At 41.4% G+C, this 27,267-nt stretch overlaps 1 protein-coding gene across 28 annotated transcripts in view; it reads left to right on the top strand.

Annotated features, from left to right (window-relative positions):
* The window catches only part of ANK2 (ankyrin 2), a 572,992-nt gene extending 551,713 nt beyond the window's left edge, over positions 1 to 21,279 (top strand). For 25 of the 28 annotated variants that reach the window (XM_073340925.1, XM_073340929.1, XM_073340928.1 and 22 more), the window contains 8 exons: positions 2,273 to 2,404; positions 3,053 to 3,199; positions 4,372 to 4,648; positions 6,575 to 6,869; positions 12,972 to 13,055; positions 13,997 to 14,161; positions 14,792 to 14,974; positions 19,134 to 19,239. In XM_073340925.1, coding sequence (XP_073197026.1) covers positions 2,273 to 2,404; positions 3,053 to 3,199; positions 4,372 to 4,648; positions 6,575 to 6,869; positions 12,972 to 13,055; positions 13,997 to 14,161; positions 14,792 to 14,974; positions 19,134 to 19,148 — 1,298 coding nt within the window. In that variant the 3' untranslated portion in view covers positions 19,149 to 19,239. Of the gene's footprint in view, positions 1 to 2,272; positions 2,405 to 3,052; positions 3,200 to 4,371; positions 4,649 to 6,574; positions 6,870 to 12,370; positions 12,464 to 12,971; positions 13,099 to 13,996; positions 14,162 to 14,791; positions 14,975 to 16,866; positions 16,959 to 19,133 lie in introns of those variants that run through there. The other 3 variants (XM_073340945.1, XM_073340930.1, XR_012158530.1) reach the window with 3 other exon arrangements.
* The last annotated feature ends 5,988 nt before the right edge of the window (positions 21,280 to 27,267 follow it).

Consider the following 27,267-nt stretch of genomic DNA (forward strand, 5'->3'; position numbering starts at 1 on the left):
AATCTTCTGTAGTGGGTGTTTCATAATTTTCCTCACCATATTTGCAAAACATCAGAGATGCTTTTGTTTCAACAAATATCCCCTATCCCTCTACTTTGAACCTGCAGGTAAGTAGATGACTCGTGCCTCCCCATACTGAGGGAGAACAATCTAAAGGGGAGGACATGTGACCGCCCCATGTGTGTCCTCTGCCCAGAGACCTCTCCCCGTCCCATGTTACTTGTGGGGGGACGGACGGGACTCTGTCCTTCTCTCCCTGTGCCTCCCCCCCCTGCACATTGGGCCGCTCTCCCTGGCATCTGGGTGGGGAGTGGGATGGAGTCACTTCTGCTTGAGAGAGCCTGGCTGGGAGGCAGCGTTGCCCCCCTCCGTGCCAGGCTGCCAGGGAGAGCAGCCTCTCTCCCTCCCTGTCCCAGCAGGCCAATCTGGGGCGGGGCACTGGACCCTCCATGCCCCCGCCTACACATTGCTAGAGCTACTGCCATGGCTTTCCCCTTCCTCTTCCTCCTCACTGTTCATGGCTAAGTTTCTGTCTCAGGCCCTCTGTTGTATCCACGGTGGTCTCTGGGGTGCTGGTGGGGCCTCTGCCGAGTACAGCATGTAGCTTATTGTAAAAGCAGGAGGCCTGTGACTCTGCACCAGATCTATTGTTGGCCTCCCTGGGCTTGTGAATATGCGGACGCATTTCCTAGGTGCGTGCTCACCAAGCTGGACAATCAGAAAAAGACATTTCAAAAACAGTTTAAAGGGTAGGTGGCTTCCAGTCTATACGACCTCTGGGCAGTAGAGTTTACAATTGTGACCAGAGCAGTCACTGTCAGAGGGACTGGGGCATTGTGGGACAGCTAGGGTCAACAGAAGTCTAGCAGTGTCTACACTCACACTGCATCGACTTCAATGGGTCGATCATGGCTCAGTGCCATTTAGGGAGGTGGTTTTACTGCATTGTCATAATAGGGATCTTACATAGGCCAGAGACAAATCTGAGTATAGGCGCATGCAACTTTATAGTGTAGACCAGACCCAGTGTTCTGCACAATCCTTGCCCTCCTGCTGCACAGAGAGGAAAAGGGACACTTCGTATCCCAGCTTGGTATTGTAAGGGCAGCTCACCATCTTGCCTTTAATTTGGTCTTTTTCTCATCACAAACTTTGTTTTAGCTATACACAGCAGTGACAAACCTGAATCCTGAGTGGTTAGAATATTCTAATGATGGCAGCAGAGCAGAATGCCTGCCTGAAACCTGGAGGTACACACACAGATAGTGGCAAAGGTTCTTCTTCCCTATTTTACTTTGGGGGTACAAGGAAATTGTTTTTAGAAAAAAGTTCTGCATGACTCACAGCTCTAAGTCTAATTTGTAGCTAAACTGCATTTGTAAAATTTGTTTTTCAATATGTATTCTAGCTGCTTACATTTTGTTTCAAAATTCCAAGAAGGCCTGAATTTTCAAAATGGATTCATTCAGGGCTAGATTACCCAATCTGGGGCCTTTGGCACATCACTTCATGGGACCCCCTATAGCCCTGCCATTCAGAATTGCAGTGGCAGGAGGTCCTCCCAAAGAGACAGGGGCATTGATAAAGGCCCCAGTTTTCCTGCCAGGAATGGCAGTAGAGGTTCCCCAGTATTTACTCCAACAGCTGAGTTATATCAGCTTGGATGAGTTGGCTGAAACCCATGCCTTCTTCTGCTACACACTGTCTTATGTTGAAGTGGTATTGACAGGAGCCTCCCACTAATTCTGGGTGTAGTTCATGTTTCATTGAGAAGAAAGGAGTAGTTCCCTCTCTCAGAACTATTATTTGAGGCTATCTGTCAACACAAGCAGTCCTGGCTACACTGATTACTCTCAGTTCACATGTTCAAACTTTGCTTCCAAACTGTAAGCCCTAGAAACTTTTTTTTAAAAAAATCGGAATGCTAAGATTCTGACCATCACATGTCCGTAGAGGCCTCTAGCACTTACACCTTAATCCAGCCCTGGATTCAGTGCCTGCAAAATGTGCCATTATTTAAAATTAACCAGTTATTCAACTAGATTCAAAAAGCTTCAGATACTAAATGGAAATTGGGAACGATGGATTCTGGAGGATTTGGTGGTCTCTAAATAAAAATGTCTCACCCTAATGTCTGTAGGTATGGCACATAAACTGAAGAGAAGTTTGGTGTCAGGGAAAGTAATCTCTGTGGTTGCAGCTGCCAGCCTGAAAAGGGGCCCACTAACGACAAATGTGAAAGTCTTTACAAAAAATGGCTTCTTGTTCACAGAATTAGCAAGAGAACTGGATTTCACGGAAGAGCAAATTCACCAGATCCGAATTGAAAATCCAAATTCACTGCAGGACCAGAGCCATGCACTTCTGAAATACTGGCTTGAAAGGGATGGGAAACATGCTACAGGTAAATTTTCTGTTATTGCATGAACTGTACTTTCCCAGACTAGTAGGCTAGACACGTGCTCACCCACAGTCACACAAAGGAAATATAGATAGAGTTTAGAAGAGTACGAAGGCAACTGACCAAAGAATGTACTTTCTTTTAAGCAATAGAATCTGCATAATGAGGAATAGCACAGGATTTTGTGTTTAAGTTATTTATCACAGCGCATTTGGAAGGCAAAAGCATAACATCTCACAGAAGGCAGAAATCCCACTTTGTAAGTACCTTGGCCTAGATTTGCAAAGGTATTTATGCACCTGCCATTGATTTCATTGGGAGTTAGGCACCTAAATATCTCTGAGCATCTAGGCCTTAAATCCTACATTACCCAGCCAAGCAGAAAAATGTGCATTAGCTGAGGCAGCTTTCCAGCCGATGAGGTTAGAATAATTCATGCATGAAACCTTTCCAAAATATCAGGTTGTCTATAATAACGATTTTTTCATTCTGTCCCTTGGTTCTTTTCACATATGAGGTATTTGCATTGTATGTATGATAATGCTGTTTGAATATCTTATGCATTTCTGTGATTTGGGGCATCGGTGGCCCAGGAGTGTATTCAAGACAGAGCTCTCAGCTCAACTAAATGGTCTCTTTCTAACATCACAGATACAAGTCTTACCCAGTGTCTAACAAAAATCAACCGAATGGATATTGTTCATCTAATGGAGACCAGCCATATGGACTCTGTGCAGGGCCATGGCACTCGCACCTATGCAGAAATTGAACAGACAATTGGACTGGATCATAGTGAAGGTAGATGCTTCCTGATGTTAACCCTTTACCTTTTCCAGCAAGTTACTTACTGACAGAGTGATCTCATCTGTGCACCAGATTCCATTCTCAAATGGGTAGTTAGGAGACTCACCTAACTCTATCATTGTACTTGTGTAGTAGTGGCATCTAACTTTAAAAACAGGAAAATTTAATAATGAAGAACGTAGATGAAATAATACGTTTTATCAAACACCTGCCATAGCCAGTTCTTATAATGTAAGTAAATTAACCTTTGCAGAAATTATTGTACACTGTGGGCCAATCTGCTCACAGTTATATAGGTGATTCCATGAAATCAATGAGGTTGTGCCCATTTAAATGAGAGAAAAGTTTATCTCACATTTAAAAAAATACTTTATGTAGAATATTAAAACTATATTTGTCCCATAGCTTGGAAGGCCTCTGAATACAAGTGGCCATGGTAAAAACTGCATTTGGTGCTGTGATTCTGTTGGATTTCATAAAGAGTTGCAGTCATTAGATGGAAAGACATTTAAGAAACACCAAGATGTTACACAAAGTGGCTTTCTCTGACCATTCTTTGGGTAAAATATGAATATAAGGTCCTTATATTATTCCACTATTCCACTTTTCATTAGAGTAAGGATGTTAACTACAATGTCTTGATCAAATTCCAATTCAAGATGTTAACTACAATGTCTTGATCAAATTCCAATTCAGGTAATTACATTCTTCTCACCTAAATTCCTCCTGCAGTTTTAGTTGGCTAGAGTATTCTTCAGTCTTCAAAACATTGATACTGAGCACTATAGGACTTGGTGAGTGAAGCAATAATCTATATATCCCTGATGTACTGCAAAGGGCTATTGTGGGTCTGAATTAAAATTTCTGAAGTGCTTTCAGCTCATTCAATGGCTGATATTTTAGATAGGGAGCTCATTTGTTTTGCAGGTTACTGTAAAGCCAGCTGTGTGGCAATCCTAGAGATAAGTCTAACATTTCACCAACTACGTTCATCAATTTCTTCATCTTCCACCCAAATTGTGCACGATAAACCATCCACAGCCTACAATACATTGAGGCTTTGAGAAAATGTGTTTCTTCTGCCTATTGAACCTCTGACTTAGAGTGGCAAGATCATCTTGTTTCCCAGGGAGCATTCTAATTGTGTTTTTTTAACTCATTCCTAGGATTTTCTGCACTGCAGGAGGAACTGTACAGTCCAAGACACAAGAAGGAAGAGGAGCATTATAAAGAGAGTGAGCCATCTGATCACCCTCCCATTGTCTCCGAAGAAGACACTTCTGTCAGTTACTCTTCCTTTCAGGAGGGCACTCCCAGGACTGAGACAGACATATCAGTTGCAGAGCTCCTGCGACAAGCACACAAAGAGCGAGTGCAAGCTGAGTTCTCAGGGAAACTACAGGATCTGCCAGAAGATTCATCAGCTGCACAACAGGAGTACTTGTAAGCATCAAAAGATGGCTGGTCAAATCCATAACCGATAGCATGTTGAACAGAAATGCACTTTTATTTATTTTGTATATCTTTAAGAATATGTTTCAGGGCTTACGTTAATCTCTCATTATTTGAGAACAGGATGAAATCTATGTGGGGTTCTTATACAGGAGAGAAAACTCAGTGACGGATTGGCTCATTATTAGTAATAAGGAATAATTTTGTCTCAGTAATTACAAAAGAAAAGAAGATGTAGGCATGAATGGGTGGAATTATTTTGGAGGGCTGTTTTATTGATTGGGGTGCCAGCAATTTTTAAATGACAATTTTGCAACACTTAATACAGTTGAGTTATATTTTTGATGTTAAAACTAATAGTAATAATTTCCTTAATGGAAAGAGTCAGTGACAGAGGGGTGACATTGGTTATTTGCACATTGTATCTTTTACTTTCAGACAGGAATTTTAATTCAGAACGCTAACCGCTCTTCCAAAATCTTTATTCGCTAAACTCAGAACTATATATGAGTAACAGGAACTGTATGTGAAAGGTATACTTCAAATAGTTAAAGAGAAAAAGATGTTTCAGGACTACTTAAAGTAACAATACACTTTAAAATTATAGGCCCAGAGGGAGTGCACAGCACCGGTTGGTAGTGTGTAAAGGTAGCTTTGACTCACATTTACACTCCTTCGATCTTGGTCTGGCTCTGTGCTAGGAGGGCTGCTCTAACTTATGCTGAGAAGGACCAAAAAAAAAGGACTTGGATTTGCTTAGAGATAGTAGACTGGAAAAATTTGCAGAAGACAAAATGCTCAAGTACAAATACTTACAGTATACAAAATGTCAGTAAGATCTTACATTTTCTGTACATACGGAGTATGAAGCGTAGATTTGTTGAAGTTATTTTGGTGCTGCTTAAGATGATTTTAAATATTGTGTTCAGTGCCAGTCATCATATTTTGGAGAGGATAGTGTTGAGATTGAATAGATGTAGCAATGGCCAGGGAGAAATTATTCCAGCCTTTGATGCATGAATGTGGAAGAAAGATTGACCAGACTTGACCTAAATAGAGTATGAAAAAAAATAAGAGAACCAGAGGTATAGGAATCATGTAACGGTACAAATGGTACTGAAAGGGAAAAAAAATACTTTGAATTAACCACACTCATCTGTAAGTTATATTGGGACAGTATTTTGTTAAAGCATAGCCATTTGGAGCCAAATTGTGTAACCTTTACCAATACTCATAAATGTTTACTCATACAAATAGTCCCATTGACTTCACTCGGACTGTTCATATGTAACTACTCACAATGGTGAGTAGGGAGCTTAAACTCTGGGACTTGATTTGTAATTTTTCATAATCTTATTTTTCCAAACCCAGAAATGATTAAGTTTTAAGGAGAAAACTCACAAATAAAAGTAGTCTATGGGTGTTCGCTCCCGAACATCTTAGTAGCAAAGGATTGGATTCTGCTCTGACCTTTTCTCCCCTGTGTAACTTCACTGACACTGATGGAGTTGCTCTTGATTTATATGGATGCAAATGAGGAGAGTCAGCCCCAGAGTAACATTCTAGAAAATAAAGTGCCTGATCCTGCTTTCCAAGTGAGTGAGTCCCATAGATGTGTGTGGAGTAAAATTGGGGGGAATGGGAGGAGACTCAGACTTGAACTGTTTCCATAATGTTTCATGATAAATATTCACTAGATGACAAGCAGAACTAAACCTCCGAAGTCACCATTATTCCCAAGTATACGACAGCACAATTTGCATATGTGTAGGTTTCAGTTTTATTGTTAACTCTTTTTAGTTCTTTGTTTTAAATGGTTTATACTAGCAACTAAACAACAGCAGAGAAATTAGTTCACGGAGCATGTAACCTCATAAAATGCTTTGCAGTTAGCTCCCTTGAATCTGTAATCCACAGTGTCACAACTCCAGGAACAGAAGAATCCATAGCACCAAAGGCTGAAAAAGCAGCAGGCTTTGCAAAGGAAAAATCTAAAGGCTCCACCACAGGATCTGAAGAGCACGAGAGGCCATATCTTCAGACGCCATCATCCAGTGAGCGAGGTGACTCTCCCATTGCACAAGAACTTGAAGACCTCCAGCTCTCCCAAGAAGAACTTTCCCCAAGGAGAACTAGTCTGGTTATAGTGGAGTCAACTGATGAACAGCCAGCAAAGTTTGAAAGACATTATGATGATGAATCTTTTGAAAAGGTAAATACCAACCTCCGCCCCCCACATCATAAAATATTTGTTAGGAAGAGCAAAATTCCTTTGTCTGGAGTCTTTGGATTATTTTATGTTTGTTTTATTTTGTCTTAAGCAGATGCTGACACAATCAGCTCTCATGGGTATCTTTCAGCATGATGTGACAAATTTAGCGCAGATGTAAGCATCAACAACTTGCATTGATGACAATGGGAGCTGTGCCCACTTACATCAGAATTCAATATGGTCTTTAGAATAAGACGCATTTTCTGAGTGCAGGCCTGTGAGATAGGAACTCCTGTGTTCTAACTCCAGCTCTGCGGTGACTCACTCTGTAGCCTTGGGAAAGTCACTTAATTGTTTTGACTCAGTTTCCCCATGAGTTAAATGATCCTTTCACATGGTTGTTACAAGGATTAATCTATATGGATATTTTGAAGATGAGAAGCACTGATCTGATTATGCAGTGCTTATTCTTGTTCAGCACTTATGCAAGTGGTGCCACTAAAGTCAATCGGACTGCTCATTTGAGTGAGAACTGCTCTACCTCAATAAGGGTTGCAGAAATAGGCCCTGCACAGGGGGGAGCTGAAAAAGAGAAGACAGTCATGAAATCCAAAGGAAAGTGTCACTGACAGTGTCAAAAGCAGTAAAGAGGTAAAAGGGCCGTAGTGACTCTGAAATTTGACCAAGAAAAGGTTGTTAGGTGATTAGACAAAGGAAACGCAGTGGATCTAATTTACCTAGATTTCAGTAAGGCGTTTGATACCGTGCCACATGGGGAATTATTAGTTAAATTGGAAAAGATGGGGATCAATAGGAAAATTGAAAGGTGGATAAGGAATTGGTTAAAGGGGAGACTACAACGGGTCCTACTGAAAGGTGAACTGTCAGGCTGGAGGGAGGTTACCAGTTCCTCAAGGATCGGTTTTGGGACCAATCTTATTTAATCTTTTTATTACTGACCTTGGCACAACAAGTGGGAGTGTGTTAATAAAGTTTGTGGATGATACAAAGCTGGAAGGTATTGCCAATTTAGAGAGAGACCGGGATACCCTACAGGAGGATCTGGATGACCTTGTAAACTGGAGTAATAGTAATAGGATGAAATTTAATAGTGAGAAGTGTAAGGTCATGCATTTAGGGATTAATAACAAGAATTTTAGTTATAAGCTAGGGACGCATCAATTAGAAGTAACGGAGGAGGAAAAGGACCTTGGAGTATTGGTTGATCATAGGATGACTATGAGCCGCCAATGTGATATGGCTGTGAAAAAAGCTAATGCGGTCTTGGGATGCATCAGGCGAGGTATTTCCAGTAGAGATAAGGAGGTGTTAGTACCATTATACAAGGCACTGGTGAGACCTCACCTGGAATACTGTGTGCAGTTCTGGTCTCCCATGTTTAAAGAAGGATGAAGTCAAACTGGAACAGGTACAGAGAAGGGCTACTAGGATGATCCGAAGAATGGAAAACTTGCCTTATGAAAGGATTCAGAGTAACAGCCGTGTTAGTCTGTATTCACAAAAAGAAAAGGAGTACTTGTGGCACCTTAGAGACTAACCAATTTATTTGAGCATAAGCTTTCGTGAGCTACAGCTCACTTCATCGGATGCATACCGTGGAAACTGCAGCAGACTTTATGTATACACAGAGAATATGAAACAATACCTCCTCCCACCCCACTGTCCTGCTGGTAATAGCTTATCTAAAGTGATCATCAGGTGGGCCATTTCCAGCACAAATCCAGGTTTTCTCACCCTCCACCCCCCCACACAAATTCACTCTCCTGCTGGTGATAGCCCATCCAAAGTGACAACTCTTTACACAATGTGCATGACAATCAAGTTGGGCTATTTCCTGCACAAATCCAGGTTTTCTCACATCCCCCCACCCCCATACACACACAAACTCACTCTCCTGCTGGTAATAGCTCATCCAAACTGACCACTCTCCAAGTTTGGATGAGCTATTACCAGCAGGAGAGTGAGTTTGTGTGTGTATGGGGGTGGGGGGGATGTGAGAAAACCTGGATTTGTGCAGGAAATAGCCCAACTTGATTGTCATGCACATTGTGTAAAGAATTGTCACTTTGGATGGGCTATCACCAGCAGGAGAGTGAATTTGTGGGGGGGGGTGGAGGGTGAGAAAACCTGGATTTGTGCTGGAAATGGCCCACCTGATGATCACTTTAGATAAGCTATTACCAGCAGGACAGTGGGGTGGGAGGAGGTATTGTTTCATATTCTCTGTGTATACATAAAGTCTGCTGCAGTTTCCACGGTATGCATCCGATGAAGTGAGCTGTAGCTCACGAAAGCTTATGCTCAAATAAATTGGTTAGTCTCTAAGGTGCCACAAGTACTCCTTTTCTCCTTATGAAAGGAGACTCAGGGAGCTTGGCTTGTTTAGCCTAACTAAAAGAAGGTTGAGGGGAGATATGATTGCTCTCTATAAATATATCAGAGGGATAAATACTGGAGAGGGAGAGGAATTATTTAAGCTCAGTACCAATGTGGACACAAGAACAAATGGATATAAACTGGCCACTAGGAAATTTAGAATAGAAATTAGATAAAGGTTTTTAACCATCAGAGGAGTGAAGTTTTGGAATAGCCTTCCAAGGGAAGCAGTGGGGGGCAAAAGATCTATCTGGCTTTAAGATTAAACTCAATAAGTTTATGGAGGAGATGGTATGATGGAATAACATGGTTTTGGTAATTAAATATTCATGGTAAATGGGCCCAATGGCCTGTGATGGGCTATTAGATGGGGTGAGATCCGAGTTACCCAGGAAAGAATTTTCTGTAGTATCTGGCTGATGAATCTTGCCCATATGCTCAGGGTTTAGCTGATCGCCATATTTGGGGTCAGGAAGGAATTTTCCTCCAGGGCAGATTGGAAGAGGGCCTGGAGGTTTTTTGCCTTCCTCTGTAGCATGGGGCACGGGTCACTTGCTGGAGGATTCTCTGCTCCTTGAAGTCTTTAAACTATGATTTGAGGACTTCAATAGCACAGATATAGGTGTGAGGTTTTTTTTGTAGGAGTGGTGGATGAAATTCTGTGGCCTGCATTGTGCGGGAGGTCAGACTAGATGATCATAATGGTCCCTTCTGACCTAAATATCTATGAATCTATGAGTGGAGACGAGGCCATGGAGGGCAGATGAGAGTAGGTTTAGGATGGGTTGGAGAGAATCTCAGGGCAGTGATGGTAGGTGGTGTGTTCAATAAGGTTAGAGGTATGGGGGAGAAGTGAAGGTTGGTGGGAGTCTGAGAGGCAGATGGCTCATTGGTGTGTTTTTGTTCATTTGTTAATATAGGGAGCGCCCCCCGCCCCAAACCCAACATGTGTTGCCAGGAGCATGAGAAAGAATGAGAGTGAGACAGGTTGAGGGACATGGTAAGGGTGGGAGGAGAGCTGTCAGTAGGGTCTGGAGGCATTGAGACCAGAGGGTTAGGGGAGAACAGGTGAGAAAGCCATCAAAGTCAGAGGAGGAGGAGAAAAGAATGATAATGGGGCAGAGGACAGATCTCATCAGTATAGTTGAAGGAGGGAAATACAGCTCTGGATTTGTTGTCTTAAGCTAATAATGTATTTTGCATTTTCACATCCAGCTAGGGCTGGGAAGTCTCAGACTCAAGATAACAGACATTAAGTAGGGTAGCAGTGAGAGGGCTCAGCATAAGGGAAAGTAGGCCCCGCCTCTCGCCTGCCACTATACCAAGAGGAGGAGGAATAGCCTTCCTGGCTCTCCTCAAAGACAGTCTTGCACTGGAAAATAATTAGTGAGTGTTCATAAGATCAGATTTACCAAACCTTTTCTGAACAGCCTAAAAAGGTATGAGTCATCAACAATTCAAAGGTTTGGCACTATGCTTATTTGGCTTGGAGTAATACATCCAGCACTACTAAATGCATTACCAATGTGTCAAAAGGCAACCTAAAAGCAAGTTAGAGCACACTTGGATGGGTGTATAGCTAACTTGCAGTGCAGAATTAATTAGTGCAGAATTAATTGCAGTGCAGAATTAATTTGGCGTACCTTGGCCTGAATGCCATTTTTTCAGTTTGAAAAAACTGAACACACAGGGCCAGATCAGCTAATATAAATGTGCTTGACGTCAGTTATCTCAGTGGAGCTACACCAGCATCTGGCTCACTGAGCCAAAGTCTGCCCTCGTTTTCAGCTTCTGCAACTGTGTGAACTTCTGGGGTGTTGAGTGGAGGTGTAAGTGATGGCATAGTCTTGCCGACTACACCCCTTCCCCCACTGAAGACGGTGGAGGAGAAGAAAAGAATGCCATGCCTGGTAGGTTACACAGTGAGGAAGTCACACGTGGGGGCCATGAGTAAGAGCAATGCTGAACAATGTACGTAAATGGGCGGGAGCATTTCCAAAGTGAGGGCGTCTTTGGAATTAATAGCACCACACATTTCTGTGGGAATTTTTAGTGAGCATTAAGTTCTGGTGTCATATGTTGTGTATCATCTATCAGTTTGACTACCTAGTTGTTCCTGGGTTTATTGCGGATGCCACTAGATAGAGGGCTGAGCTTGGCATTTCAGTTCCATATCTAATTTTAACTGATCCATGTGTCATAAGAGACATTTCTGACTTCATGAAAAGGCCTTTGTTCTCTTTATGCTTGGTTTATTCAAGATTAAATAAGGATTTTTTAATAAATGGATGTCTTCACCTAGAAATCATTAAAATATTTAACATACTTGCTAAGCACTAAAGGAAATTAAAATCTGCTTTCCATCATTCCTATTGTTCTTTAATCTTTTCTTTTTTACCATCATATTAATTGTTTCCATATGCACTGATATAGTTGATGATTGGTAGGACTATGGGAGACTGCAACAATTTCCCAGTAGAACTCCCAGCACACCATGCACATGTACTCTCTCTGCATTTAGAAGTGCTGTCTTATGCAGGAGAGAAAACTTCAAGACAGGCCACTAAATGTTGTTTTTGACATTCCCAAATCCAGGTGGCAGTGCTAGGAATTAAATAGATGGTTGTTTTCCTCCTAGCTAAATGAGTTAGGCCCAGAATATATATGCCGTGCTGTGCTGTGCAGCTGTCAGAGGATAGGAAACTTATTCTTATATTATTGGTTTTGTAATGTGTCATACAAAAGAGATCTGTATTCAGCACTGATATGAATGGTACCTTATGTCCTAGATTCAGCAGTTTTATACAGCAACACTGCTGCTAGCCAGGTTATCGCAACCTCCAGTAAGTTAGAGTAGGTTAAATATGTTCACCTAAGATTTGTCATCCACTCTAACCAAACAGTGAATTTTATTAAGATAAAAGAGAGACGGCGAAAGGAAAGTGGTGATATGCTGTTCATTGTCCACATATATGTTTCTCAAAAAGGAAATATAGTAGTCAAAAACCTTGAATCAAAACTTTCAGAATAGATTATAACTATGGTGGAAAAGTCATAAATACATCAGTTTGATAAATAGAGCAATGCTTCCATGCTTCTACTAGGAGCTAGCAGAGGAATTAGGTGAGCTAGAGACCAGCTCAGATGAAGAAGAGATGGTAACTACCAGGGTCATTCGCCGCCGGGTGATTATTCAGGTACTGAGTGTTGAACTACTGCACGTGCCACTGGCAATTATGTCCTGGTTACATCTGTAGAAAACCTTCATAAGGTCTGCTGCTAAGGCAACCACCTATGAAGTTGCCAAGCTCCTGAATAATGCATGGCCATTAAATAACTTCAATAATATTATTCTAATACGTTTTAGGGCGGAGGAGAATTACAGTAAGACTGTCAGCTATAGCCTATATTGTGGAGATGCCTCAGTAAGGGAACAAGGACTTTGTTTTGCTTTTTTTTTAGGCCCACACATGGCCAGGTGAACTAATATTTATTTGCCTGTTGGTTGTGGTATAACTTTCCTGTGCATGTCTTTAAATATTAATTTGCTGAATATTGTATGGAGTTTAACTCCTCAGCATTGATGCATCTTGACTGCTTTTCAAATTCTTACTTTAACTAACTAATAATTTTTATACTGTTTATTTAAAGCATCCACTTATATTAAGGCATTGCTTAATAAAGTTCTGTTTTCTTGTCATGCAGGCCAATGATATGCCAGAAATACCACCGGAAACGGTGACAGAGGAGCAGTACACAGATGAACATGGCCACATTGTGGTGAAGAAGGTATTGTCAGTCATACGCTCTGGTGCATTCTTACTGTCCTTAGGTAAAATGTTCAAAACTGCCTAAGGTACTTAGGAGCTGAAGTTCTATTTTCAAAAGTAATTTCAGCTGTGAAGGAACTGGAATGTCTGTTTTGCAGAAAATTCCACTAATTCAAAGTTTGTTGTCATTCCAAAAGCACAGCTATATTTATTTGTTATATCTTTATTTTATGTTTGGGGTTGGCGGGGGTTTTTTTTTGTAATTTCACTGACATTTTATTGCAATCAACAATTTTCAGGAATCTTCATTTTCCAACAGAAGAATGTTCTGTTGGAAAATGCTCTATGGAGGAGCATAATGCCAATTCAGTTTCCGTGAGACGTAGGCTCCTAAGTATCTAAGATTTTTCAAAATGGGACTTAGGCTCTTAAATCACTTTAAGGTGCTTTTGAAATATTTTACTTGTCTTAGTGGAGAAAGCACCATCGTGTGGTTATTTTTGTACAGCACTTTCATCACCTAAGGGTCATTAATCACTGTGGGCTAGATATTGATACCTTTTATTCACAATGAGTAGCACCAATGGGAGCATGATACTATTCAGGTGTCAATATGGATGTCCGAATCTGTCCCCATGGGAACTGGGCAATCAAAATGCTTGAGGTGACAGATTTGGTTTTGCATTTGCTTTATCATTTTTCAGCACTTAGATACTACTGAGATAGGCACTTTAGAAATAGATGATAAGAGTGTATGTGCTAATAGCAAAACTGCTATTGAGTTCAATGAGGCCAGGATTTCACCCTCAGCTTATTAATGTTTGCGAAGTGCTTTGAGATCCTTGAATGGGAAGGTACTACACATAGTATAGAAGTTTAAGGTCTGTTTTTTATTGTTAAGATAATTCTGTACCTAAATGTTGAAGTGAACCAAAGACAGAAGTAAGTTTATCCCCTTAGGTCACCAGAAAGATTATCAGGCGATATATTTCACCAGATGGCACAGAAAAAGAGGAAGTCCTAATGCACGGAGCACCACAAGAACCTGTTATGATTGAAGAAGGAGATGGGTATTCCAAAGTCGTAAAGCGGGTTGTGCTGAAAAGTGACATTGAACAGTCTGAGGTGATACTTTCTAAGATTTCTTTTCATGGAAGGAAGAGAGCTAGAAGAACAGTTCTCTTATCCCTCCCCCCGCAACCTATTCTGTGTCACCACAGTCTATGACTGAAAGTGCTTGACTAGGTGTTTATCTTGGCTTTCGGTGTACTGTTTTTAAAAAAAAAGTACTTTAAAGGGCATCAGTAAAAACCAGAGGCAGACTTTCAACCTTGTGATACAAATGAAGATTACATTTTTCTGGCTTGAGCCCCAAAATGAATTCAATAAAGCAACTTTTTATAGGTGGAGCTTCTGTAAAATAATCTCTTATCAATCCATGCTCTATGTTTTGTTTTTAAATAAAGTAAATGCAGCGCTTTCCTGGAGAAGGAATTCTTGTGTTTATCCATAGTCCAAACACACTGTGGGTAGTGACAAATACATTTCCATTCCCCTGCAATCCTTGATTTCTAACAAAGATGTCTGTCAAAGACCTATTCAATTCACCTATGAATTATATTGATTTTCAGTCTCCTTTTATGGATGCCCTGAGCGATCTATCTAAGTAGAAAGTGATTAAATAAGAGTATGTAGATTGTGTTAAGGATTTCCCTAGGCTGAAATGATGATCTGCAATCCATATCTTCTTACCAGGTGACATTCTCTGAACCCAGTGTTCTGACGGGTGCCTCAGAATTTCAGGCTGAACCAGTGGAAGGCCGGAAGGTCAGTAAAGTTGTAAAGACCACAGTGGTACAAGGAGAGAGAATGGAGAAGCACCTGGGTGATGCTAGTTTAGCCACTGATCTTCCATCAGCCAAAGAGGACTTTGAAGAGGTAAAGTGCCTTCATTTGGAATTCACAGAAAAGAAATTTAAATCTGGCACTGTGGCAGAGCATATACGGACAAAATCTACCCCCATTGCAGTCAACAAACTAACACCTGGCAGTATCAAGCCCCCACTGTTAGGGAATTTGCTGCTAAATGCTTGAAAATAGCTACCAACCGCTAGGGATAGCTAGTGGGCTATAGTTACCGTTTCCTAATGAGCTGTAGCTAACCGTGGATATCAAGCTATACCTGCCTACCACCACCAGTTGCTACAGCTAGGTAAGTATAGCTATCGATATCCATCTACAGCAGGGGTGAGCAAACTTTTTGGCCCACATCTGGATACGGAAATTGTATGCAGGGTCATGAATGTAGGGCTGGGGGGCAGAAGGCAGCGCAGGGTGTGGGAGGGGGTTCAGGGTGCCAGCGGTGTGAAGGCAGGCTCCCCTGCCTGCCCTGGCCCTGCGCTGCTCCCAGAAGGGGACAGCACCACAGCCCGGGTTCCCCATTCCCAGGCAATGGCAGCTGTGGGGGAGCGGTGCCTCCAGGCAAGGGCAGTACACACAGCCCTTTGCCAACCCGCGGCAGGCAGGGGGCCTGCCTTAGCCCCGTGGGCTGGATTGAAAGCCCTGACAGGTCATAGTTTGCCCTCCCCTGATCTACAGCTAGGTAACTCTATGGATAGCATCCTAAGCTACAGGTAGATATTGTTCCTTGCTGCTAGCTCCCAGTTACTATGCATATTGATGAATAGCAAGAGACAGCTACCAACCGCTACAGCATAGGGTACAAATAGGTGTCTGTAGCTAGCTTCTACCTATAGCTACAGCTATGGAGAGTTATCCATAGTCACATGTGGCTATTCCTAGGGATAGGTCATTGTTTATAGGAACAGGAAACATTAGCTCTGGCTAGTTAGGAATGAAGACTGCTAGACAGCCACATCGCTATAGCAATCTATACCTACCAAAAAAAAAAAAAAAATTAAAAATGGAAAGCTGGTGTCTTCTACCAAAATCCAGGACAACCACAGAAGTGATCCTATTAAAAAAAAAAAGAACTACGGAACAAATTAATATGTTGAAAGCCCTTGGGGAAATTAGAAAAACAGGAAAATTCCATGCAGCCATTTAGAAAATTGTTTCCCGTATGGTTGTCTCCTAATATTCTATAAGGCCAAGGGTGGGATCCACACAGAGACGTAGGCTCTGTAATGCTGAGCATGGACAAGGAGAGTTATGCACCTTCAACTGCAATCCACAAAGCCAGCACATTAGGCAGGAAGCTGCCCATCAGTGTGTCCTAAGCCCTGCCCCCTCTTGTGGGGATGGGTGCTTCAGTCCAGGCTGCAAAGCAGTGGCACTCTCTGCAGGGCCTGAAATAAAATGAGGGCATACTACCTCCCTTATAACCAGCCACAGTATGGGCGACCCCTAGTGCAAGTTCCCCCTTTTCCTGAGGGGGGAGTTTAACAGTGGTCTCCCTGCATTAGGTGAGTGTTTTAGAGTGATGCTACACCTAATGAGTAAGTCTTTCACTGGCCTACTTAATTATTCTGTTCTTTATTCAGAGTGGAACAACTGCAGGAGGAGAAATGGTGGGAGTCCCCCGCCCCAGAATATTCCTTAGCCTTGTAGTTAGGACTCTCACCTGAGAATCAACCAATGCCATTTCAAAGTTAAAAGGGTACACTGCCATACATCTGTAATGATTAACTAGAGAGATTTTTAAGGGCACAAAGGGCCCCTCACTCCCACTCAAAGTCAACAGGCATGTGGCAGTTCAATGCTTGTCATGCCTTGCCTCTGATACCCCTTACAAAAACAACCTAATGCAGAAGTATTAAAGTGTGCAGTACAATTAATTACCTAAGGTTGTGTTATGTGTTTCACTTTAGGCTTTGAGTTTTACAGGTAACCAAATGAAAGTCCAACTCCCCACTTTAGTAGAGAAAGAGATCATGAAAGAGGATGGATCAGTTATTAAAAGGTTTGAGTTGGCATGGCAGTGAACTTTTAACAAACTAACACTGAAAAAAGTGGACGGGAGATTAAAATGTCTTGAGCAAGACCCTTGGCTGGCAGTGTCTAAAGCAAGGGTAGTCAATAGGTTGACCACAGACCAAATCCAGACACTTTTGAACAGACCCCTGGCCAAAAGTAGAACTGACATACTAAATGATGTAAGCTAATATACGGAGTACAGTGAAGAAAAAAAATAATCAGGCATTGAAAAGCTCCCCTCTAAGACAATGTATAGCTGATTTTACAGGAGATGAGGAATAATGGATTGTAATTAGTCATTTTGAAATTAATTTACACAGCAGCTGAAAACTCAGATTCCATATTCCTTCCTTTTTAACCATTTAGTTTGATGAGTATTTTCAAACATTTGATTGTGTGTGCGCAAGAATGAGCTGGTTTCTGAGCATGATTAGAGTTGTTACTCTACTATGTAAATCAGGTGCAGAGATGAGCTGTTCAGAAGTATTTGGAATCCAAACCTGGATCTGATTTTTTAACTGAGGGGTTATAGTACCTTGTTCTGAAGTTCCAGGTAGATGTCATCTCTAGAAAGTATCATATGGAGGTTTTTACTGCATAAGGCAGTCTTTGTATATACACCAGTCTCCTTGTGACTATTTTTTGGAATAGGTTAATATTGTGATATTCCCATAAAAGAAATAGAATCTTCAGTTCTAGAAAGTAATCCTATTATATATTTTTGACAAGTATATTGAGAGCAAAATGTGTTTTTAAAAGCATTTTATACAGCATATTCAAAATTTTAGAGAAAAGTCATAATGAATTGTCTTGCTTTGTGACACTTCCCCTATCCCCTAAGAGACATTATGCCCACTGTTACATCCAGAGGTCCAATTTCACTAGATGCTTACTGATGCTAGCAGTGAATTTGGCTCCACCTGGGGTTTGACAAAAAGGTTTGGAGTTATTTAAAATTACACAGAACATGTGTATGAGAGGGAGCAAGTAGGTTGACTGGGCTTAGAGGAATAGATGATAGTACTAACGGGTCTGGCCCAAACAAGTGACACTAAGTCTGAAATATTTACCAGATAACCACAAAAGCAGATGGATACTGAAGAGAGGGTGTGGGGAGGGAAGGAGAACCACAAGACCATGAACTTCAAATGCCAGCTTAATAAGTCTGGCAGGCTCGTGTAGGCTGATTTACTTTTACTGTAAATTTCCTCTCTCCTCTTTGCAAAGCACACTGTCCCTGCTTCTGTTAAGAGTGGCCACATAATATTTCCAAAGTATAAATGCAGTTTATGCATAAAGTGTCTCCCAAATGTTTGCTTACTTTTGAATGGGTGGGGACATCAGTGAACATGATTTATAGCCTAGGGCAAATCACTGTCCTTTTGGAGACTGCTGATAAATACACATATATCTCACAAGCAGCTAAGTTGATGCTAGAAGATGCAAGCATTGAGAGCTAAGTTTATTTGTTCTGTTTGAGAAGGAAAATTAATTTAAGGCCAGAGGGACTCCCAGGTCTACAACAGCACCCGCTCGCTGAGCCCGACAACTGAGATTGTAAAATACCATTATAATGTTTTATAATCTTTTTGTAGCAGGTCATTCATTTAGTAGTGAGTGCCTGTCTGAAGTAGTCAGTGAAAGATGGAACAGTTGTAAGAAGGATAAACAAAACTTATAGTGGGCTTAACTTCAGCATACAGAGCTAAGTAGGAGAGTCCTGCATGGATTTCAAAAGCTGTTGCATGTTGGTGCATTAGAGCATATATTTTTTCAGGCATTTGTTATAAAACTGTATGATGTAATCCTTGTGAAAAAAAATCCAACAACTGTTTTGAGCTGTTTTTTCACAACTATACAAGATTAAATTTAAAAAGCAATCTGGTTTTGTTTCTCAACTATTTAAGTTTCCAGTCACTGTTTGTTTAGAAACTCTGAGCTCAGTATTTGGGGTCGTCAGTTACAGTTCTTTACCGTCTTGCTGCCTTAAAATTCCACCAGTCCTACTCAAAAGGCAGAATGCCTTTTACAGAAATTCCATGCTATGTAATAATTAATTCTGCAGGAAAGGGGGAATTTTAGCACTTCAGGAGGAGTTTCTAATGCTTTGGGGGGGAGGGGGGCAGAAATGCCACATTCATTTACTTACTCTCATCTTTAGGACAACAATGAATAAATGCAGCTCACAGAAGAGGACCGTGGTGAAGGACCAGTATGGAAAACATGTTCTTGTAGAACAGCTGGAGAATAGACCAGAAGCACAGGATGACCTCCAGCATGACCTCCAGCAACTTCTTAGACATTTCTGCAAAGAGAACCAGAAGCAAGAGGCCAAATGAGAAGCTGCCACATCTCACTACCCCCACCACCTATCCAATATGCGGCATTCACTCTCATCGATATAGACTTACATAATCTCTGGAAGTCACTGACATTTCTTCTTCAAGCACCTACAATGAATTCAATTTTCCTTTCTTTTCTTTTTGTACCTGTAAGCTAATTTGTGACCAAAGATAGCATCCTTCGTTCAGGATGGTTTATCCACTAATTCATCACCTTTGTGCTGTACTGGGAACTTGTGAACTTTGCCACGTTGCTGTTCCTTTGCTTCTGCACTAGCTCCAATTTCATCCACAGGCCTCTTCAAGTGACTATGTACATGCATCATAAAAAAAAGGCTATTAACATGTAAACTGTACATAGCTAAAGTGCTTGGACTTAAAGACCTCAAAAAACCCCACTGCCCATTAGGACTACTTTTAGCATCGTGGATTACAAGGTCTATTTGAAACTGCTGAACAGCAAGTAACAACAAATATTGCTAACACAATCGACTAAAGATACTCTGGGGAGGAAGCACTGCAGACCTTCTGCATCCATAGGACTTCCAGTTTAGTGAGCTCTTAGGAAAAGACTCTAAAAGTCAGTCTGATTACAGCTGACTGTGGCTATCAATACTTCTAAGATTCTTGGACAGCCACTTAAAGAAGGAAAAAATACCCAATTAGGTAATCAACTTGCTAGCAGCTATATCTATGGCTAATTTGCATATGGTATTAGAATCTTTTAGATCTGGACATGTGGCAGGGTGTATTAAACAGCTACAACTACAATAGTTTCCTGTTTTCATCACTGCTTTAGCAAACCACATTGTCTTACTGGTGGTACTTCCTGCTGGCCACTGCACTGTAGATAATTCTGGAGAAAAGACTTACCCACTATACAAAAGAAAAAAAGCTTAGACTAATGCACCACATTTTATCAAAATTGCCTCTTATCTGATACATGCATGTGGCATTTAAAAATCAAATCCTCTTGTAATCATGTCAGAGACTTGTTAACCCTCTTAGCACTGAGCGAGCAATTTTTATCTTCCAATTAACTTTTCTTTTTTTCAAAAAAAAGTCACTGACTAGGGCCTAAAAATGCTTGAAACATTAAATTTTGTTATTTGATTTATATTTCTAAACTAACCATCTGAGATTAACAGCATCCCTGCACTTTTATTTTGAAAGAAGGGAATATAAAAATCCGAAATATTGTGTGCCCTATTCTTTATTCTACTAGTGGTTGGATTGCTATAGCATTTTAACATATATAATATATACACACACACATAAATGTACATTTTGAATCTGTTATTTGATAAAGAAAAAGTATATTCACAGAAGATGAAAATGAGTCAAGTCCTCCTCGGATTGATATTTTTCCAAACGTATCTGACCTTTTACTCTTGTAGAAAAATGACTCACTCAGTGCTCAGAACGTCCAAAAAAAAAAAAAAACCCCACCCATCAAACAATGGTACTTCCTCATTAGAGAGAAAACATCTTGGGAGATTTGGCTTCCTGCAAGCAAAGCAACCCAGGGCACCGTGCTAATAGTTTTTTGGCAGTCAGATGGGAAACAAGCATTGCTGGCAGCCAAAATAAAAGAAACCCATGATGCAACATTTCAAGACACACCATGGCTTTCTAATTGTCAAGGACAGCACTGAATGACATTCAGGAACAGGGCTGTAAAGAAATGCATTTCTGTTGTGTTATTTGCGGTGCAGATGATGTTCAGTGTAACAACATAATGGTTATTCACCTTTTGGTTTTTTGCTGTGTTATCAAAGAACTTGAATACTGTGAGAAGAAGTGATTTTTAAGTTGATGAATCAGCATCTTGTTCCCATGGTGATAACACTAATTGAATATATCTATGAGGGCATGTATTAGTTAAATAAACCTACAGCACTAACAATACATAGCTGCAATGTGTACAATGGCTGATTTAATTAAATAAAATGTACAAGTGTTAAATGTAGCAATAATGGCTTGGGTTTTTTTACTACTGATTTGACATTCTCTATCTTGATTTTCTGGTTTGACCACCACAAAAGTCACATGAGGAGTATTTTTCCCCTTTTAAGTTCATTTATTTTATAAAACTGTATGGTTGCAGCCCTTAGTGGTGAGCCTGTTACCATAATATGCAATGCAATTATCACTATTTCCTAAAATAAGTACAGGAAACGATGGTAAATGTTGGCTTTAAGAGTGACCATTTTACTGTATTAACTTCACTGAGCATCTGAGGGCACAATTTGCCCTTAAACTGTGCAACATTTATCTTTAATATGTACAGATGTGGGCCAAAGTATGCCCTTGAGTCCCACTGACATTACATATGGAATTGTAGCAAGTATTGGCCCAAGTGACTTACCCTTAAAAGATTCTGTCCCATCTTATTCCCCTGCCACCCATTGAAAATATAGGGTGTGGCTGAGTTGGTGCAGAATTTGGCCCATAACAACATGGACACAGAGTCCAAGTCTGCTAAGGACTATATCTGGAGTAACTGTATTGATGTTAGACCAGTGTAACAGACCAGACCCGAGCCTGAAACTTCAGCCCTCACGCCTGACTGATGCCATAGAGAATTAGTTTACATAAAGAATGCAGGACTGGCCAATGCAGCTCAGGTAATTACAGTGCTAACTACTTGGTAAAACACACAATTTTCTGATGCATGCAAAGGAGTTTTGTTCTGGGGAAAAGTGACTAGTGATCTCAAAACAAATTCTGTGAGCGCAGCTTGTGCACGATTTCTGTAAATTCCTTTGCTGAGATAAGAGAAAAAGTCTGCCACCAGGGTCTAAGTTTCTTAAAGGATCCAGTTTAAATAATTTAACTCCTAAATTAGTGAACTACAAGCAAATCTGCTCAATGTTCTTTGAGAGAAGAGAATATGTGCTGTAATTTTAGGGAGGATAAGGTTTTTTTAAAAAAAAAACAAAAACACATACACGAAGAAGTGGAATCCATGCTGTAAGTGCTTAAAAAAAATAAAAAGTCTTCACTATGGAGCTACTACTCGTGCCCCTCTGGTCACCTATTACAACCAACCAGAAATTTAGCCCTTGAATGTACTGACTTCTTAGTTTATATCTGTCAATTTTAAACAGAAAAGTTTCTCACAGAAGATTCATTTAAAGGATTAAATATACTTGTTAAACAGTCTTATTCCTTCCCCATTCATGTTACATGCTTTCATTGTCAAGTGATTAAATGTAGGCTTTGTACTCTTATCCTTTTTTTATGCCACTGTTTATTTTAAAAAGACTGTGAATGAGATTAATGTACCCTTTTACTCACCTGTATTTAGAGCCACTTGTTTACAAGGTGTCCTCTATCTTCAGTACAATTCCAAAACAAGAAGTCAGTGTAAGTTACCTAGAAGTCCATGAAGCAGCCCATAGTTAAGCAAAATGCAGATTCTTATTGGTGTGAGTACTTTATATTGTTGTGGCATCATTTGGTTATAAGGAGGCTATTGGGGGAGGTCTAACCTGGGTGCTAGAAATAACATTAGCATGCTGTTATGTTTTACAGAATATAAAATCCTGACCTTACTAGATCTCATCAAATACAGGAAAAAAATATGTCCATGGTGACTAAAGCTTTCAGGTGTTCACAATCCTTTTATAACTAACTCTGAACAAGCACAAAATGTTCATTGGAAGAGGAAACATTTGCTCAAGCAACCTGTTGCTTGTACCCTTTAAGTAGTCAGAGACAGAGCGAGCAAGAACACAGCAGAAGTGTTTTGGAAGGAACAGAGTGCGGACAGACTCCTAAATTCTCCTTTTCACCTCCCCATGCCTTGCTCTAAAGTCTAAATACCACTGATGTATGCAACCTGACTGGTTTATAGACTAGTGAAAGCAGATTGTAGGTTATGCTATATCCTGAAATTGTTCCTGGAAGCAGCTCCAGCCAGGCCAGAGACATCCTCCCCTGGCCCTCCCCAGATAAGGTGGGAAGGGATGGGATGGGATGGGGAGAGTGTGGGGATCCCAAAAAAAGTTTCCCCACCAGTTGCTGTCCTGGCCAGTCAGGGTAAGCAGCTGGTGCGCCAGGACACTTTGTTTACGTAGGTTTACCTCCGTGCCTGTGGACGCTTGAGGTAAACAAACCATCTCGGCCCTCCAAAACTTATTCTGATGGCCCAGGAGCCAAAGTTTGCTGACCCCTGAATTATAGGGTCAGCTTATGAATAAGTCATAAAAATTTTCCATTTTTACTTATCCATCTTGGGGGGGTCAGCTTATAAATGAACCGGCTTATGATCGAGTATATACAGTACATTGCCACTAGAGAAGGAGTTCTGACATCAGCAACTGGTTATACAAGAACTAGTAGACAACAATTGACCCAGATCAACAGTACTTGCGACTGTGAATCCTTGCCCCTCACATTCATCAGCTTGTACTTCTTACTAAAAGCGTAGACTTGTAAGTTTGCTTCATGCATTCAGCCAGTGAGCAAACATTTAACAAAACACACCAGTTCCCCAGACCTTCACCGATTCACGAAGTAGAGTGTGTATTGCTGGACATCTAGCATCTTTCCAAGCTCCCTGGTTAATTTTAAGCAATTAAATGGAAAAGGATGTGGGTGTATACACACTGCAGTCCACAGTTAGCAGAACTCAAGTTAGCAGACCTTGGGTTTGTTAACCTAGGACTTGAGCGTCTACACTGCATTTTGTGGGCCTGAGTCCAACCACTCATATCCAAGACTTCCTAGCATGCTCCCAAAATGTGGCTGCTCTAGCCCTTTGTTCACAGTACTATGTGGAAAAACTTGAATGACCACCTAACTTTACACTCCAAAAAACAGTGAGCCCACGGGATACTTTTGGTAGACTCTTAGAACATGAGTTCAGTGGGGTTGTGTCCACACTGCAAAGCAATAGCGCTTGAACCCTGTGTCCCAGTTCAACTCAAGGTCCGATCCTCCATCCCCTTGGGTTAGCACAATTTGTATGAGGACAGAAGCAGTTCAAAGCCTGGGCTTCCGTTGCAGTGTAGGCATATCCTATGACCACTACACATGTGCTTAGCATTAGAGAAAATTGACTAAAAGCTCAATTTTACACTGTAGCTACATAATCTGTTTTATGCTTCTCTCAGTCAGGAAGGAACCCAGCTATATAAGTTTGGGCTCCAATAACATATATAATGTTCTCTTTTGTGTGTCAAATAAGGAAAGGAAATGTTTCCCCAAGCCTTGTTTTCTCTCCTCCTTAAATGGCTTACCATTCATCTCCTCATGAGGATCACCACCCACTCATTTCTTCAGGTGCTCAGTATGTTTTATAAAACATAGGTCATCCAATCAGAGAGCAGAGATTCTGACTTCAATCATAGTGTAAATTCTAAATAATGAATACTCATAGCAGAAAGTTTACTCACAATCTATTGAACGTTTACAGAAAACAAATTAATGAGCTGTTCATTCATAACATAAGGGGACTAAATCCACTGAATAAATTATTCATTCCCAATTGATCAGGGAGACCTAGAAATCAGCAACAGTAATAAAATTCACTGCAGAGACCTACATGATCTTAGCTGTGACATGACTCTTAATATAATTATTTATCCAGGCCTTTCTGGGCTCTGAAGAGCAAGGAAACATGACTTATGGTTCTCAAATTGCTCTGCTCCAAGGCCCCTCCCTCCAGCAGAGTTATTTTCTAGTCATTGCTGTAATGGGGTATATTTGAGAAACATTTTAGCAAGTGGATAAGCAACACTATCACTGATTTGCTGTCCAGGATTTAAGGAAGACATTCTAGGATGGATGAGGAATTCAAGTCTGTCTTTCCTGGGGCAGTTTACGCACTGGTTGATAAAACTTTCTTTGATGCCACTTTCAGTTCCTACTAAATCAGCCCAACCCACTCCTCCTCCCCACTACTAGAGCACAAACTTTGCTGTTATCAGGCTGCTAGTTCATGCATTCCGCCATCTACCTCTAAGTGAGGAGAGATGGGTTACACAGCTAAAAAAAGACAACATACAAACTGTAAATAACTGGCTGAACTCCCAAGATGTAAGAGGCTGCCTTTCATAAGGGCCCTGACCAGCCTGCCAGAATGGAAGGTGTCTGTACTTAAAGGCATTTTACACAGCTGATTTGAGTATATGGCTCCCCTGGAGGAAAACCTGTCAGGGCTAGTCGACACTGAAAGTGCTGCAGCTGCTTCATTGTAGAGCATTTAGCAAAGATGCTCAATGCTGAGCAAGCGCTCCAGATGGCATAATAAAAGCTACCGCCCCTCACACATGTGGCAGTTATATTTGTGGGAGAAGCTTTCCCCCTGACGTAACAGTGTCCACATCAGCAGTTAGGTCAGAGAAACTTATGTCACTCGGGGGAGGGGGAATGGCTTATTCACCCTCCCTCCCGCCCCCCGAGCAGCATAAATTATATCAATATAAGAGGTAGTGTGTAGAAGCCCGTAGTCTGGTTAATCAGCACCATGCCCATACTGTCAAGGAGTAGGAGGGCAGACATCACTGCAAAGAGATCAGGAAATGAGAAGTGATTTTAAAAATGAAAAGAACTGTGTTCCCCGCCCCCTCCTTTCTTCTAATTTTCCAGTGAGTTCCTGATCAAAACCTTAATTTTCTCTTTATAATTTTACATGGTCAGGAATGAGAGTCATGCATAGGCTGGGTTCCTCAGATAGCTGTGTTCTGCATATAAATATGGACCCAGGAGACAGTACTTGATAGTGTTGAAATTAAAACACACACTGGACAGCTACTGCACAGTGAAGGGCAGACCATTGAGCACCCACAGGTCCCACTGATCTCAGCTGGAGTCAAACCCAATCTGCATTTCTGACAAATCTGGCCTTAAGGGCATCAAGCAGATTAGACAAGGCATACAAAGATGGCACCTGAAAGATACAACACAAACCCCTTGGTCTGTTTCAGCAACAATTTAAACAAACTGAGTTAAATAAGGGAACGGCAAAGTGAAACCTATTAGCATGCACTCCCTTCCTGCCATCCTTGTATGTTATCAGACTGAATTATCTGGCTGGCATTCCTCACAGAGACAACTTGATTCACATTTGTACTAAGGCCCCTAACCATCGTCACTCTGGAAGCACAGTGGGCCTTAAAAAGGTGGTATGTGGCCCTTGTATAAAAGAGAATCAGGCCCCTCCAATACCTTACTCCCTCCGTCCATTCCTTGCTTCTCCAAAAATATTTTACACTGTCGACCTCTGGGAAAGCATTTGCAGATTACTAGTGAACAGTGGACTACGTAGAACCATGGTCTCACATAGCGTTAGTAGGGCTGGAGGGTGGGCCTAATCAGTGATGAGCTGCCAAAATCTTAACCGGTTCCTGATAAAAAGTTCTGGTTTAAGGGATGTGCCACAGTATGTATTTTTCGTACCAGTAGGGTTACCATACATCTGTATTTTCCTCACAGACAGCGACTTAAGAACCAAAAAGTATGACCTGTCCGGGAAAATAAGGATGTATGTTAACTCTACCTAAAGTTCTTTTTTAAAACTAGAAATGACCTCCGTTTCACATGTTGGGGTCCCCGCCACTCCCTGGGGGTGTGCTAGGGTGACCAGATGGCCCGATTTTATTAGGAACAGTTCTGATTATGGGGGGTCTTTTTCTTATATAGGCGCCTATTACCCCCACCCCCGTCCTGATTTTTCACACTTGCTGTCTGGTCACCCTGGGGTGTGCACATGTGTAGGTCCCAGCTGCTCCCTGCCCCCCTCATTGAATCAGGTGTGCAGGGTTACTGCCCTAGCAACTGCAGGGCACCAGTGCACGTGGGGCCATATAGGGGAGTGGGGCAAGGCTAGCTGGAGGCAGGGTAGGGGGGTGCGGGGCTGGCTGGAGGCAGGATGGGGCTGACTGGAGGCAAGGCAGTGCTGCGGGGGTGGGGGAGTGAGGCAGGCATTGGCTGGAGACGGGGGTG

This window comes from Lepidochelys kempii, chromosome 4 (assembly GCF_965140265.1).
Source record: "Lepidochelys kempii isolate rLepKem1 chromosome 4, rLepKem1.hap2, whole genome shotgun sequence".
NCBI classification, from domain to species: domain Eukaryota; kingdom Metazoa; phylum Chordata; order Testudines; family Cheloniidae; genus Lepidochelys; species Lepidochelys kempii.